The sequence below is a fragment of the Bombus impatiens genome, unplaced genomic scaffold (assembly GCF_000188095.3).
Source record: "Bombus impatiens unplaced genomic scaffold, BIMP_2.2 scf_3474, whole genome shotgun sequence".
NCBI lineage: Eukaryota > Metazoa > Arthropoda > Insecta > Hymenoptera > Apidae > Bombus > Bombus impatiens.
Genome location: NT_179893.1, coordinates 1173662 through 1187797, shown reverse-complemented (window position 1 = coordinate 1187797; position 14136 = coordinate 1173662). Strand labels below are relative to the sequence as shown.

Sequence of the window (14136 nt, the reverse complement as noted above, 5' to 3'; positions counted from 1 at the left end):
TTCGTCCGCCAGCAGCGTGGGCAATGCACCCACTGGTGTTAACAATCAACAGAAGAGACAGCGAAGAGCGAAGACAAATTCTGTCTCGGTAGCTACGATTCAGTACAAGGCACAGGAGCATGATGACAACGACGAGACCGACGAAGAACCGGTCCTTTGAGGGAGACCCGTCGCGAGATGGGATTTCAATCGTGCTTCTATCTCATCCTCGCATCACCGTCGAAAACCACCGTTATCGGCATTCTCCATAGTTAGGAGGAGGCGGCTACGTTTTGCCAGCGCTGCTGCTACCGCGAAAATTCAAGATCCTGAGGGAGAATGCTAAGATCGATGTTTCATTAAACGAAATCGATCGTGCGAGAGAGGGAAAGATCGCGACGAATGGATCGATGATGAGATACATATTTATATATAGCTGTACGAGAACGTACTCGGTCTTTCGGACTATCTTTGCTAGGCTACTATTCTGCCAGTAGCGATCGTTCGATCGTTTTCTTGTTTTCAAATGATCAACGCGTAGACCAGAGGGTTTTCGAAGTTCGTTTGGTGACCCTCTGTTTGTCCAAGTCTCTTGCGATTTGTCGAAGCTTCGTTAAGATTCCGTGAATATGTTTGCGATTCTGTACTTCGATACGAAGTTGCTGTAACGGTTATGATTTGACGTCGCGTCGTGAAGCGTTTTGATTTTCGCACGAGCGGTCTCACGGGATGTCGTATGCACGAAAGTAGGACATTCGCTCGAACAATGAGCGCAACGACGGGTCGAATATTTCCTTTTCCTTCGTGTTCTCGGAAGAAATGGTTGTCAAAGTCTGAGAACGATCGTGGAAACCGTCGTCGCGGATCGTTAGATATGTAACGACATAAATTGCTTCGTAAGCTACTTAAGGAAAACGTTGTGTGCGTTTAAATGTTACTTACGTAAGGACACTTAGCGTTTAATAACCACCAACATGTTGAGACTTCGGTTGTACTTTTCAAGTTCAGAGCACGCGATGGCGACTCCAGAGTCTTGTCTTGTTGAAGCAACATTCGAAGATGCATGGATCTGGATAATGGAAAATGGAACTGACGTTGAAAGAAACAAAGATAATAGTACGAAAAGAAGAAAATAAATACAAGTCGGTTTGACAAATCAATTGGATTCAAGTGCATGACTGTACGATCTGTATAATTGGATGGTACTAGGTAAACGAGAGTAACTCGAATGACTCGAGAAGAGCCAAAACCTCGACTGCTCAAGGGACCGCATTGTTAAAGTTAAACGAAGGACGCTTGATTTTTTATATAATTACGATTTGATAAACCAACGAGCCTCGTGTCTCGCACCGGTGAACGATTAGAGTTAGTTGCTTATGATACGAACATTTTTGTAAAATCGTGTCCGCGATCACTGTCGAGACGAGCCTCTTTTTTCGAGCATTTTTTGATGATCGAACGCGATTCTTCGCACGGTGTCTTTCAATAGGAGAGAGAATGTAAGTGGATTTTAAATAAGGATAAGGATACAGGGATTTTTTTATCGTTTGGAATCGATAGGACGTTCATTTTTTTGCGGTCAAGAAAAATGTCGTCCTTGACGATTCGGGAACAAATTGAACGGTGGGAAAAGCAAAAGAATCGAGAAGGAAAACGCGCTTGTTCGATCTTGCAAACATGCGCAGACCAATCGACGATGTGTATTTCTCAACTTGATCTGTTTTTTCGCTCCATGTGAACGTTTATCGTACTTGGATTACGTAAAGTCGGTCAGAGGATTTGAGTAGTGAAGGTTTTGACAAATTCTCAGCCGTATCGCATTGTATTTCGATAGCACGCACACAAAACTTGACGCCTAGCCGCGTATATTCGTAAACATATACGTGTACATACATATATTGCTTCTGTGACGAGTAAACCGAAGAAACATGGTATATATATACACATATATATATACACATATACATATATACATATATACATATACGAATCATTAAACGAAAGCTTTTTCCTCTTAACTGGTAAAATATACGTACTACATCTATACATATATATCATGTATGTCGCCTTGTTCGAAATCATTGGCGGAATCATATTTTTCGAATATTGTATAGCCGTTTTTTTTCGTCGGTGAACAAAAAAGAAAATAAAAAAAAACGATACACGTAAGAAACGTCAAATTATTCGCGAAAGAAAAAGTTACGACGATCGCATGATATCTTTCATTCTTCTCGATTTACCGTGGCCGAGCGGGCGTACTATTTTCGGATTATATTTGCCGGAAGTAAGGCGTTCGCCAACCGTGTTCGGTCCAACGGACTGGGATTCGTGTAACGAGGATATATTCCAGCCATTCTAGATTATATTAGTAGACCGAGAAGCGAAAACCAGTTAACGGTCAAAGCAGGATGGCATAGTGAAACTTAAAAATGTAAAACAGCCGTACGGACGCTCGTGGCCTCGATCTCGTCGCGATCGTCGCGGCAGTTGGCGTCGATGGTTCGATGATCGAAATATCCTTCGGCTCGATACTTAACGAACTCGTTTTACGTTTTCGTTTCGTTTTATGTTTGACAGCTGTGTATGCTCGCTATCGTTAGGATTTAACTAAGGAAGCGTAAGGTTCCGTACGTACGTAGGCCGCATGTAAAACACACACTGTAAAACGTAGATACTTCTGGTACGTACGTTTCGCGTCGTACCGATTCTTCCTAACGAGCCCGTTCATCCGTTTACGAGACGGAGAATGTGTCGGTGTTAGATACGGAACACCATAGAGACAGAAACAACATTTAACGGGAAGAAAAACACGTGAAATATGAAAGAACGGAAGTCTCGATCTATATGGATTTTCGCGGATAGATATTACCATATTTTCCGAGGGTTACGAGAGGACGTTGTTACTGTAAAGATATGTAAGTTTATTTATCGCTAATAAAAATGAACGTTTAAGAAAAATTACGTGGCTACCAGTGGATATGTGTATTCGTGTTCAATTTCCGTGTACCTTGCTCCTTCTACAGCCACTTCTTTCTTCCTCCTTTTGATGAAATGAAAGCGATCCATATTCATCCTTGTTTTCGTGATTCGCCCTATCTTCTGGTTAATCCGATATGAACCCGATATGTTAAATGAATTACTGTGAGTTATATCAATCAGAAGCTAACAAGCGATCCTGGTATAACTTTTAAATTCTACTTTAGTGATCCATTCTTATCAAAGAACACGTTGTTTAGTTGACTCATACCTTATACCTTTTACACGCGTCTTTTACTTTCTTCCAATGAATTCAATTTGTCTCTCGATTAATAGGATTCTCTAAAATTTTACGAGACTCGTCCATTAGTCTCGCGTGAACCACGACGTGAATTAAATCACATACATCAATTGGATGCTAGCAGCTAACCATAGTGTAACACTTTTGCTTTCTACGCTGATATCTATTTTTATCAGATGTCTTCTTTTCTCAGTGGAAGGGAGCAGTAAAGAAAATTGACACAGCAAGGAACGTTTGTTTAGTAGATTTATTAGACCCTTTAAAATATTTTAAACAGCGTGCGACTCTTGTTATTTGGCGTAACAGTGAGATATCGTTAATAAGGTACACAGTATGAAGCTCAAGGAGAGCAAAGCGATCAAGATCGATTTAAAATTCACAATTCAACCGTTCCCCCTCGCGGTCCCGACTCGCTCCCTTACGTTCTGCGAACGAATCGGATCGTGGGCATCGTTCGAGACCCGCTCCACCGAAAGTTTTCGAAAAGTGCAAGCGCGAGTTCTCGTCTCGTCCACGTGTTTCGTCGCGTGTTCGCCAAAATGGCGGGAACGCAATACTAAAAGCTGTTGCGATCAAACGTCGTCGATCGATCTCTAGCGACATCGTAACGGAGAACCCAATCTCCAACATATCGAGTTTACTGCGGTGCTGGATCTTCTTAATTTTTACGTTATTTTAGGTGAAGAATACGGTGCATCACTTAGATTAGACGAGAGAGAGAGTAAAATCGAAAAATCCATATATCTTATGAGAAGAAATCGATTATCAGCCGATCGCCTTTCTTTTACAGTGACACAGGCGATCGAGACATCAAGAGACTCGAATAGAGTTTAATTAGTCGAGAAAATCGTCGTTTATCTGAGAGATGGAGCACGATCCTTGCGTTCTTTAATCAACAAGATCGTTTAATTAGCGATCGTGTCTCCGTCTCTCCCACCAACCTCTCGTGTCTTGCTTCGCGCGAGTCACAATTCGCAGAGATTTATCGGTAGACACTGTAGCGCAGTTAACGAAGGAAGTTAGACGACGCGTCGCTTGCTGGGACCTTATGTTACACGAAACGCGAGCCGGTTCTCTCGCGTTCACGTTACACACTGCGTCGTTCATTCCGCTTGCTACGAAGACGCTTAATAATATCAGCACTATGACGTCTGATGGTGTATCAACGTAGATTTTCTTTCTTTAACGATCGACTGCACCGTTGCAATTAAAGAGGATGGGATGGGAAAAAGAAAATCGTTCCTTCGCGTGTTGCTATAATAATTCGATACTCGTTGCTGCGAATCGATAAAAGAACATATAGAGTCGATCGATGTATCGTTGAGGGTGTTCGGATTTGGATAACGTAAAATCACACCAGACGCATCTACGAATCATGTGGTAGATGAGATTAGAGCTTGTCGAAAAGGTCCCCTGACATTGGCCGAAGATAACGAGCGTTACGATTAAGTCAAGTTCAAAGTGGCGCCATGAACTCTGGTCAGAGAGTGGCGCACTCTGTCGGTCCGAAACGCAACTATCTTCCGCGCCGGCGGCCATTTAAACATTTTCTGCGACTTTCCTTACATTCTACGCTCGACTTTTTCTTTGCTCGAAGATTTAACAGACGCAAGCAGAAGGCTCGGACATTACGAGCATATCATTTTCGTTCGATGCACATCAGGCCGAATTTCGACACGAGATGTTCGCGATACATGCAACGAGGTGAATGTCAGAGGGGAAGAAAGTGTGCGACTAATGCGATTGTCCGTTGATGTTGGCTTGATGTTAATTCGTTCTATCTAATAGAGACACGAGAATAGATAAAATCCTAGTAGACCGGGGACATCACCTCCTCCTCCTCGTCTTCCTCGTCGTCGTCGATTCCAGGCTCTCCGAGCGCATGGGCGAATTCTGGAACAGAAATACCTTTGCTGAAGTTTCGGCAACCACGTGTCCTTAAAGACGTCACAAAAATAAATAGGTTTGCCAATACCATTTTCATGTCGACCCTTTGCTTATGGAATCTATTCGACGCCTACCCTCCGTTCGAACGCAAGCTCCAAAAACCCGGTATAGAATTACGTACGTTTCAAAAACGTCTATAAAATAGAATTTACCCTTATCTAGTTTAGATATATATTCGTTCGTGCAAAGTATTTCCTGTGCAGCTGGTACCCATAAATAAAATAAATTCTCTGGAATGCGTCCCATGGTCCAGTGTCACAAATTCGATGAACGTAAATTGTATTACCATTGCTCTCGTGGAGGGTCCCAGAGATACGTTAATCGAACTGCAAGAGATCACGGACGAGATGCTTCTTCCAATCCCAATACTACAACGGATCAACAATTCCACGTGCCATGTCGCTTAAGGAAATTCGTAGGGAAAGATACACGGAAGCTTTGGCCATCTTTGAGGAAAAAGGGGATAGATAAGGGTAATCGTGATCGAAATGTTTAGGTTTATCGCAGATGGCAACAATGCACGTTCCACCATTCATGTACATAATATGTCCGAAGAAACAATACTCGAACAGAAGGTTAGAATGTAAATAGAAACGACAAGGGTGAGACAGATTTTTCCTTTCGATTCTCTGTTAGCCGCATCATCGAGAGAATGGAATTTCTCCAAACTCGCAACAGTCGATCTTCTTTCTGCTCTCCTCGAAATATTTCTTTGGTACTTTTGTTTGTTCGTTCCCCCAAAATTTTCCTATCCCCGACCAAACATACATCGATCAATCGCGATCTCGTATCACACGCGTCACGTACTCGAGGAATTCCCAGTTCCAATTCAGCCATTCGTATTTTTCTTCGATTATTAGGAACTCCTATGGGGCATTGGGCTTACCATAGAAATCGATTCGGCCGTCTCCGTCCACGTCCACTTCCTTGATCATGTCTTCGACTGAAACACACAGCAAAACCAGCTTACATCTTTTCTTTTTCTAGTATGGTTTAAAAATTATAGGCGAGGTAAATCGCCGAGTAAACAGGGATAAAATGATTATGGTTACGATTTTCCCCTCTTTCTTTTGGCTTTATCTCGATATTCGCTATCGTCATACGTGTTTACACGCGCGAAATTCCGCTGCACTTTACACGTGTATACAAGATGCGGATCGAATCAGCTATATTCGAGATGGTTTCTCTGGTAGTTTCACGAGAAAATCTGTCGATGTGAAAAGAACACTTGAAAATTCTTTCACGATATTACGATAATACGATTCTTTCTTCCCAAAATTTCTTACAATCTTCCTTTTTAAATTGTATTATATATTTTATATCCGTGTATTCCAAATTGTACGGAAAAGTGAATTGAAAAATATGATATCGTGTAATTACACAACAGGAAAAGAAGAACGTGTACGTAATTCTATTTCAGGAACGCAATATAATATCATTTTTCTTTTTTATCGCAAAATGATACTTTTGAAAATTTTGTTTTACGGCTGCAGATTTCTCATTTAATACCAAGCGAACTTTCGTTTGAAAAATTCTTTCGTTAAACCATCAAAACGAATTTCGTTCTCACTGATTTTTGCGAACAGATTATATGCAAGGTTATTACAAGTTGGGTAGAACGATCGTTAAATTGTCGGACGGCTTGACGGGAAGTTGAAATTAACATCTTCACCGTTAACATACGCACCGTAGGCATTCACTGACATGGCAAATATTGCATTTAGTCTGATTAGAGTCACCTATGAACGTTCCTATGCTAATTAACGGCTGCTGGTAACGAGCGCCAATTTAATTTTTCACCGGCACGGTTCGGCCTCTCGTTCCCGTAAAATTCGAAGTATTAGCGCTCGAAACAACGTACCAAGCGATTAATATTCTGGCCTGCGCTTCCCACGCGCGAAAAACACCTCGATAATGTAACCGCTCTGCCCCTCGCTACGTGTTACCAGTGTAATACAGGAGAAGTGGAAAACGACCGATCGTGGTCAGACATGACGCAACCACGTCGACAATTTCCCATTTTAATTCCGTTTGATAATTCGATAAATCGTCGCGTCAATTCTATCGTTGCTAATTTTCTTACCAATAATTCTATTCTTCCGCAGATATTTATCCGTTTTCTTTTTCTTGTAGAATTTTCTATACGGAATATTGATTTTATGTAATTAATATTTCACTCGTTAACTGTAATTCCTCGAAATGCAACAAATTCGTACATGAATTTTGAGATTGCGAGATCGTCTAAAGGATTGTTGTTTCTACCCTTGCACAGTGTTTTGCCTATTTTTCCAACGATGTTTTCTCTATTCTTTCCTCGGATTTTTATTACTCTATGATTGGCTTTTTACCAATTATTAAAATTCGATCTTTCCACGAGACTGTAAGTGACTGCTTACATCCCTGTAATTATCCCACTCGACCTTAGTCTCAATTGTAACTGCTAATCCATTGTGAATGCAACAGCTGCGTCATTGCGAATTCCCACGATCCTCCGCGAACGATAAACGCCATATCTCGTATCCGCTAATACTCTATTAATTCTCATCACGATCGCTGTAATTGCACGAAACAAGTCACAGAAGCGTTTTCAGTGGCCCAGTACGAGTTCCCATAGACGATTACTGTTTCTTCTTAAAAGTTACCACGACTGGAAATAACGTGCGCGTAATCTGATTTTCCTACCCTTTATGAATCATTCTGACCTAGATTGTTTCTTTCAAAAGGAAAAAATATACTTTTTTGGTGCGTATAGCTATTCCTTTAAAGTTTAGAAATATATTGTCGAGACGATATATTATACAGAGAGTCGCAGATATTAACGGCCAAACGTTGCCAGTATATTCTGTGCGCGTAAATAGGGAAAAAGTCTTATACAAACATAGGTCGTTTAAAACTTTATTAAAAAGTTACGACAAAAATATGAAATACGAAGGGAACAGTGGCAGACTTACGGTTATTGCGACATAACGTAGGAATACATCAGCGATATTTACGTTCTATCTGTTTATCTGAAGGCAGCTAATTCCCATGTGAAAATGTTCATCAAAACAGATAATTCAGGATCGAAGAGGCTGAGAGTAGAATTTATTATCCAGCGAATTTCATTTCCATTTTCTTTCATTTCGTTAAATGTAATCATTTTGAGATGTGAACATCTTGAAATGGAGAATTTGTTACATTTGCATAAACCGAACGAACGTACGTGTCGCTGATGCGTTCTTACATTATATCGCAATAAGCGCGAGCCTCTTACTGTTCCCTTTGTATTATATTTCATTTCATTTTTGTCATAACTTTTTAATCAAGTTTTAAACGACCTATGTTTGTATAAAAATTTTATCTCCTCTTTCCTTCTTCCCCAATATACGTGCGAACAAAAAATGAGAAATATTTTCAATACCAAATAACTCGAAATTTGGAGATCCTTGGTATTTCTTCGACAATTCTTTTTAATATTTATTCCTCTATATTAACTTTTAATACTTCTTTCCACGTTTCTTAATATTTGGAGATATATTGTCTGACTCTACACGAAGTAATCTACTTAGAATTCTACTTCCCGGTCAGACACGTCTATCCAAATGATGCAGATGTTGCAGTATTGCGGATGAGTCGTAAATAGATTGGGAAGGATATCCTTCGGGCTTCAAATACTTGGGATTTTAATACTATAGCAAATAGAAACTTGAGAATAGCAACCCTTGCGATAATTCACGGGAAACTGAAGGATCGCAGACGGCAAAATTTTAGAGTAAAAATTGGAAATGATTCCAATTGTGTTTCTCGAAATTCTGAAGCAAAATAGTTATTTAATGATATCAAGACGAATTCCACGATCAAAAACAGTTAATACGTAACGAAGATTTGTAGTATGGATGTCGTGATCGCTTGAGATCACTTCTTACCGTATCTCCTTCTTCGAAAACATCTACGGTATACCGCGTGACTTATGAATATTTAATAACACTTGCTACTAAATTATACAATTGGCAATTTTCTCGGTGGGCTATTACCGTAATCGGTTTCATAGCCTACGGCAAATGTTAATACCTAGATAGGCAGAAATACATATAGAGCATAAATTGATTCCAGTCAATTAGTAACCTCATACCATATATTGGACGGATTATTACGTTGCCCTGTGTAGATGAAGCCACGCAATTTACCGTCTCTCAGAACGGGTCGCGCTATTAACTCAACCCTCGACAAATTTGCTCGAGATGCTTCTTGATTGTCTATTGTAAAACTTTCGCAAAGGTTAGAAGCACGGGAAACAGGGAAGAGAAAGAGAGACAGGAGTGGAGGATAGTTTCGTTGTTTTTGCGCGGTCACTGTTGTTTTATTGGGCCATTCGAGCGAGTTAAGTTTGTTAACAGGCTCATCCAGCTCGGTTGGTCACCGTAACGAGACGTGGTGAAAAATATCGTCTCTACCGTGAATTTTCAAATTAATGTTGGGCGCTAAAGTCAGAAAGAATTGAAAAATTAGAAAATAATCCTCTTTGTATTCCGTTTGCGGTTCCATAGCTGTGAAGAAAACGTAAAAGTTTTAATTCGATTTTCTGCCGATAAAAAAATATTTCGCGCATCTTTTTTCCTTTGAATGCGAAGCTTATAGTTTTGGGAAGTTTCACTTGGAAATATTAGTGAAGCTATGTACCAAAGTTGCAGATACGCTGCATCATAAAAGTTATAAACGTTACTATGTATGACATGGTGTGACACGTATTTCACCACAGGTATGCACGACTTGTTCAACAAGAGTGAATTAATACCTAGCCTTCTGTGCTTACTTAACTTTCATTAATATTCACATTTCAACGCTTGAGGGATATTTTAAGCAAAGAGGAAGGATCTGGTGTATTTCATAGTTATTTCTCCCAAAGTGTTGCAAATTTTCCTCGTGTCATAAAAAGGAATCGTATTCAGCAAGTATCACTGAGTTTGGTAGCCATTCGGCGCGCGATCGCGCGTAACGAAATTTCTCACGAAGCTTCTTTTGCGAAAGTGTTCTAGGAAAGTGCTCAGGCGATCGGTCGAAACGACGGGAATATGACGTAGAATTTACATTGCAAAAAAGTTTACGAGATTGTCGTGTAAAAGAAGGATAACTTGAGAGGAGCTGTAATCTTTATTTCTTTGCGTGACCCTATGAAATTCTAGCAGAGTCGATCGAGAAAGGAGCAAAGAATTCTTCTTCGTATTCTTTCGGACGAGGGAATCCTCGTCGAACTTGCGGAAGCTTGCAACGACACGTCAAATAAAATTAGAGATCACGCGTGTCGGCTAATCCAACGAGATAACAAGGGGGGACGAGAACAACGGCAACGAATGTTTTTCCAAATGGAATTTTATTTCGTTTCGCGATAATAACAGCCATTTTGTCTTTTCGTCTTTGCCCATTTTTCCCTTTATTTTCTCAGACTCTCTTGCACTCGAAATAATATTTGAATTTCCCGAGTTAGTTCCCAGGAACGACCCATATTTTTCGATTTAGCCTTCCTTAGATTTCCTAACGAAAAATTCCACACAGTTTGGATATGGAGTAGTGGAAATGTACGGGAGTACCTGGACAAATTTTAGCGGCGCGAATATTGCAGATATTTCGAGGATGCGTTCGTGAAGATTTCTGGCGAAAATTCGCCGCGACAGATAGAGCGTTGCACGATCTTCGTCCACGCGTTTTAACCAGCGCGATGCGAGATTGGAATCGATTTGTCGCGGGAACGAAAGACAAGCGCGGAATTGCTATCGAATGAAAACTTTCCGCGAACTTCCCTTCTCGTTTTTGCCTCTCGGGAGGCCTCTTTCTCGTTTGTACTTGTTCGACAGTTTACGAACGACGAATCTCGATATCTCCGATTCGTTTAATCAATCTGAAATCGTTTAGTATCATATAATTACGGTGTATTTTCACGCTAGAACTATCAGAGTGAAATAACCAACTGGTAAACTTTCGTAGAAATTTTATAGATTTATCGCGGCATATCTTTGATAAAATATTAGGTTGTCCGAAAAGTTTCTTTCGTTTTATGAGGAAATAATAGACGCGCAACGTTTTTGGTTTTATATTATTTTGTCGAATTACGTACGATCCATTTTGTTCTGTCGAGATAAACATTTCACAGACTTGGTTTCACGTTTGTATGCATTGTTGTAAAAAATACGTTTGCGAAAGAAACACACTTTCCGGACAACCTAATATATGGATACATAAGAAAATTTTAACACAATGAAAATACTCAATGGCAATTTCTACGAATTCGTAGCGTTAAATCAAAGAAACACGAAAACATATGAAACAGAAAATAAGATAAAAAATATCGTAGTACAAAAATTTGTGCCATCGATATTGGTTATCGGTAACCAAAATAAAATTTTGGTCATCGATAATGGTTATTGGTAACCACGAAAAATTCCGATCATTTATATTGGTTACTGGTAACCGACAATGGTTATTCGTAACAAGAACAAATAAAAATTCATATTTTTCAATCGTTTTGTTTTTTGAGAAGTTTCTTTGAAATTTACTGGTAACTGACTTCCATGTAAATAACAATGAAATTTTTACTCGCTGACTTTTTTCTAGAAAAATTGTTGAATACTTGACTATTAGCTCGGATCTCTGAGTATTAAATAAAAATAACTCGAAATTGGAATTCGATAATTTTCCCTGAAGGTAGAAAACTTTTTATCTGACTTGGGTATGACGATAATGGAAACATCAGATAATACAATCTTTCAGATTTATAGCGTTACACCAATATCTGTTTCTAAGATCAAGTTCTTAAAATTCGAAGATTCGTTTGTCTGATTCGACACGGCACCATCTACTTACGCTTTTACTTCCCGGCCAAGACGCGTCTATACAAACGATTCTGATGCTCTGGCATTACATACGGATCGTAAATAAACTAGAAAAGGTATCCCAACAAGCTGGGGATCTTAGAATTATGGAAAATAAAAATTTTGGTACCACGACCCTCGTGATATATCACTTGCTATGACTCCTACGGTTTTCCCCAATTCTTAAAGTATATACATCCCATGCATCGAGTACCACATATTTCTATACTACCCTTCCTTTCTATCCTCAAAAGAAATACTCTTGAATGTGCTCCACGTCGCACCATTCTGCCGTGAAGTTCCATTCATCCACCGTTTTTACTATCAACACTATCCATTATTATTTTCATTTTTGTTTTATTTATCCAGACCTTGTTCGTCCTTTCGATTGATTTATTCGCATCTTCGATTTATTTATCCCGGACAAGAGAATAAAATTCACAGTCAACTTCAAACAGACTGCATAGGAAAACGTATTTACACCATTCACGACACACGAAACTCGATACGTCTGCAAGATACAGAGATTTGTTTGACTTGAATAAAAGACTACAATTTAAAGAAAACTTGAGACGGACCGAGAAGAAAATAAATATGTCATCCACTGTGCTATACGTAGTGGAAAACGTATTAAATAAAATAAATATAATATAAAATGAACAAACTATGAAATACAACGTAATATAAAATAGGATAAATAATATACGAAATACAAAGTAATATAAGACAAAATAAATATAAATAAAATAAACATACAGAGAACGGTAACAGATACGTACTCTCTTCTTCGGACAAATCCTCGCCGAGGCACTGCAGCACTGCTCTCAGGTCGGAGGCGGTGATGTATCCTCGATTGTGTTTGTCGAACACCTGCAAGCAAACAACGAATCGCTACAGAAAACTTCTACACCGTATGCCATCGGTTAGATCATTCGGGTTTGAATCATCCGGGCGAGATAGATTCTTTTATTTCGAGGTAAATGGAATATCCGCGCAAAGAAAATGGCAGACGGCACTTTTCTCTCTCCGAACCTAACGGGAGGGTGGCTCTTTTCGAGGGCGTCGATAATCGCGCGGACGATGAGGCTCGCGAGTAAATGCCGACGCGGGAATAATAACGAGGCGCACGTCTCTATTATTTGTCAGGCCGTGCCGCTGTCGCAGACGCAATCACGAAACCATCGCACTTTTGTGGAAGTAGAATTGGGATTGATGCAGCTCCTGGGAACGTTCTCTGTGCGACGACCTTCGACTCGTTCGTCTAGCTCCCGGTGCAAACGTCCTTCTCCGACGCTTGCTTCGTTACCAGCAAATTAATGGGTTTGCATTTTCCATGGAAAGAGAAACCAGGCCACGTTTCTAAGGAGTCACGTGCGCAGCCACAGCGTCGTGCAACGATGTCCATTCGCGACCAACGTCGTCGAGATTTCTACTGAATTGTCAAGCAAACAAGTAAAGTTCATCGACCGAGGATAACGAGGGGGTGGAAAGGGGAGTAAACAGGATCGAAAAACGGTTATTTTCGCTGATCTTAATGGTCGATTTTCGGTACCGTGGGAATACAGTTGCTCGCGAAAGTATTTGAACACTGGTAAACATCTTTTCCCATATATCGTGTTATATGAAATATATATGATATATCCGTTATATGAAATCTTTTGAAAGTTGGTCAAATCCGATTAGTATCTCGCGACCGCATTAATCAAGTTTCAAACAAATTAAAAGATATTTATATTAATAAGTCTCCGTATTCAGTGGGATTATCTTTAATATTTTTTATACCTCAGATGGCTATTCATGCTGTGTACCGTATACCATTCCTTTTTACAAGATATATGTTTGCAATAAATATCTTGCAACATTAATTAATCGATAGAAGCATGGCAGCCGCGTCTTGTTACAGGGTTAACGACATTTCAAAATGTTTGTTATGAAACACGCAATACACACACAGAAATTTTCTATGATAATTGTCCGAACACTTTCCTGAGCCATCGGTCGGTGTTTTGCGATTATGGGGAATATTTGTTACGGTAGGAAGAATAATTGAATTAGAGAGCTGATCGCTATTCGGTTATAATACAAATA

General features: G+C 39.8%; 2 protein-coding genes across 5 annotated transcripts in view; one reads left to right on the top strand and one right to left on the bottom strand.

Annotated features, from left to right (window-relative positions):
* Positions 1-2136, top strand: part of LOC100745802 — a 58192-nt gene extending 56056 nt beyond the window's left edge. The window contains exon 12 of the mRNA XM_012393488.3: positions 1-2136. Coding sequence (XP_012248911.1) covers positions 1-160 — 160 coding nt within the window. The 3' untranslated portion in view covers positions 161-2136.
* Positions 2137-3484: 1348 nt separating this feature from the next.
* LOC100749337 (calmodulin) overlaps positions 3485-14136 on the bottom strand; it is a 79064-nt gene continuing 68412 nt past the window's right edge. For all 4 annotated transcript variants that reach the window (XM_033324523.1, XM_033324524.1, XM_012393502.3 and 1 more), the window contains exons 6-8: positions 12828-12918; positions 6090-6146; positions 3485-5149 (exon numbers count right to left, since the gene is read on the bottom strand). In XM_033324523.1, coding sequence (XP_033180414.1) covers positions 5067-5149; positions 6090-6146; positions 12828-12918 — 231 coding nt within the window. In that variant the 3' untranslated portion in view covers positions 3485-5066. The remainder of the gene's footprint in view (positions 5150-6089; positions 6147-12827; positions 12919-14136) is intronic.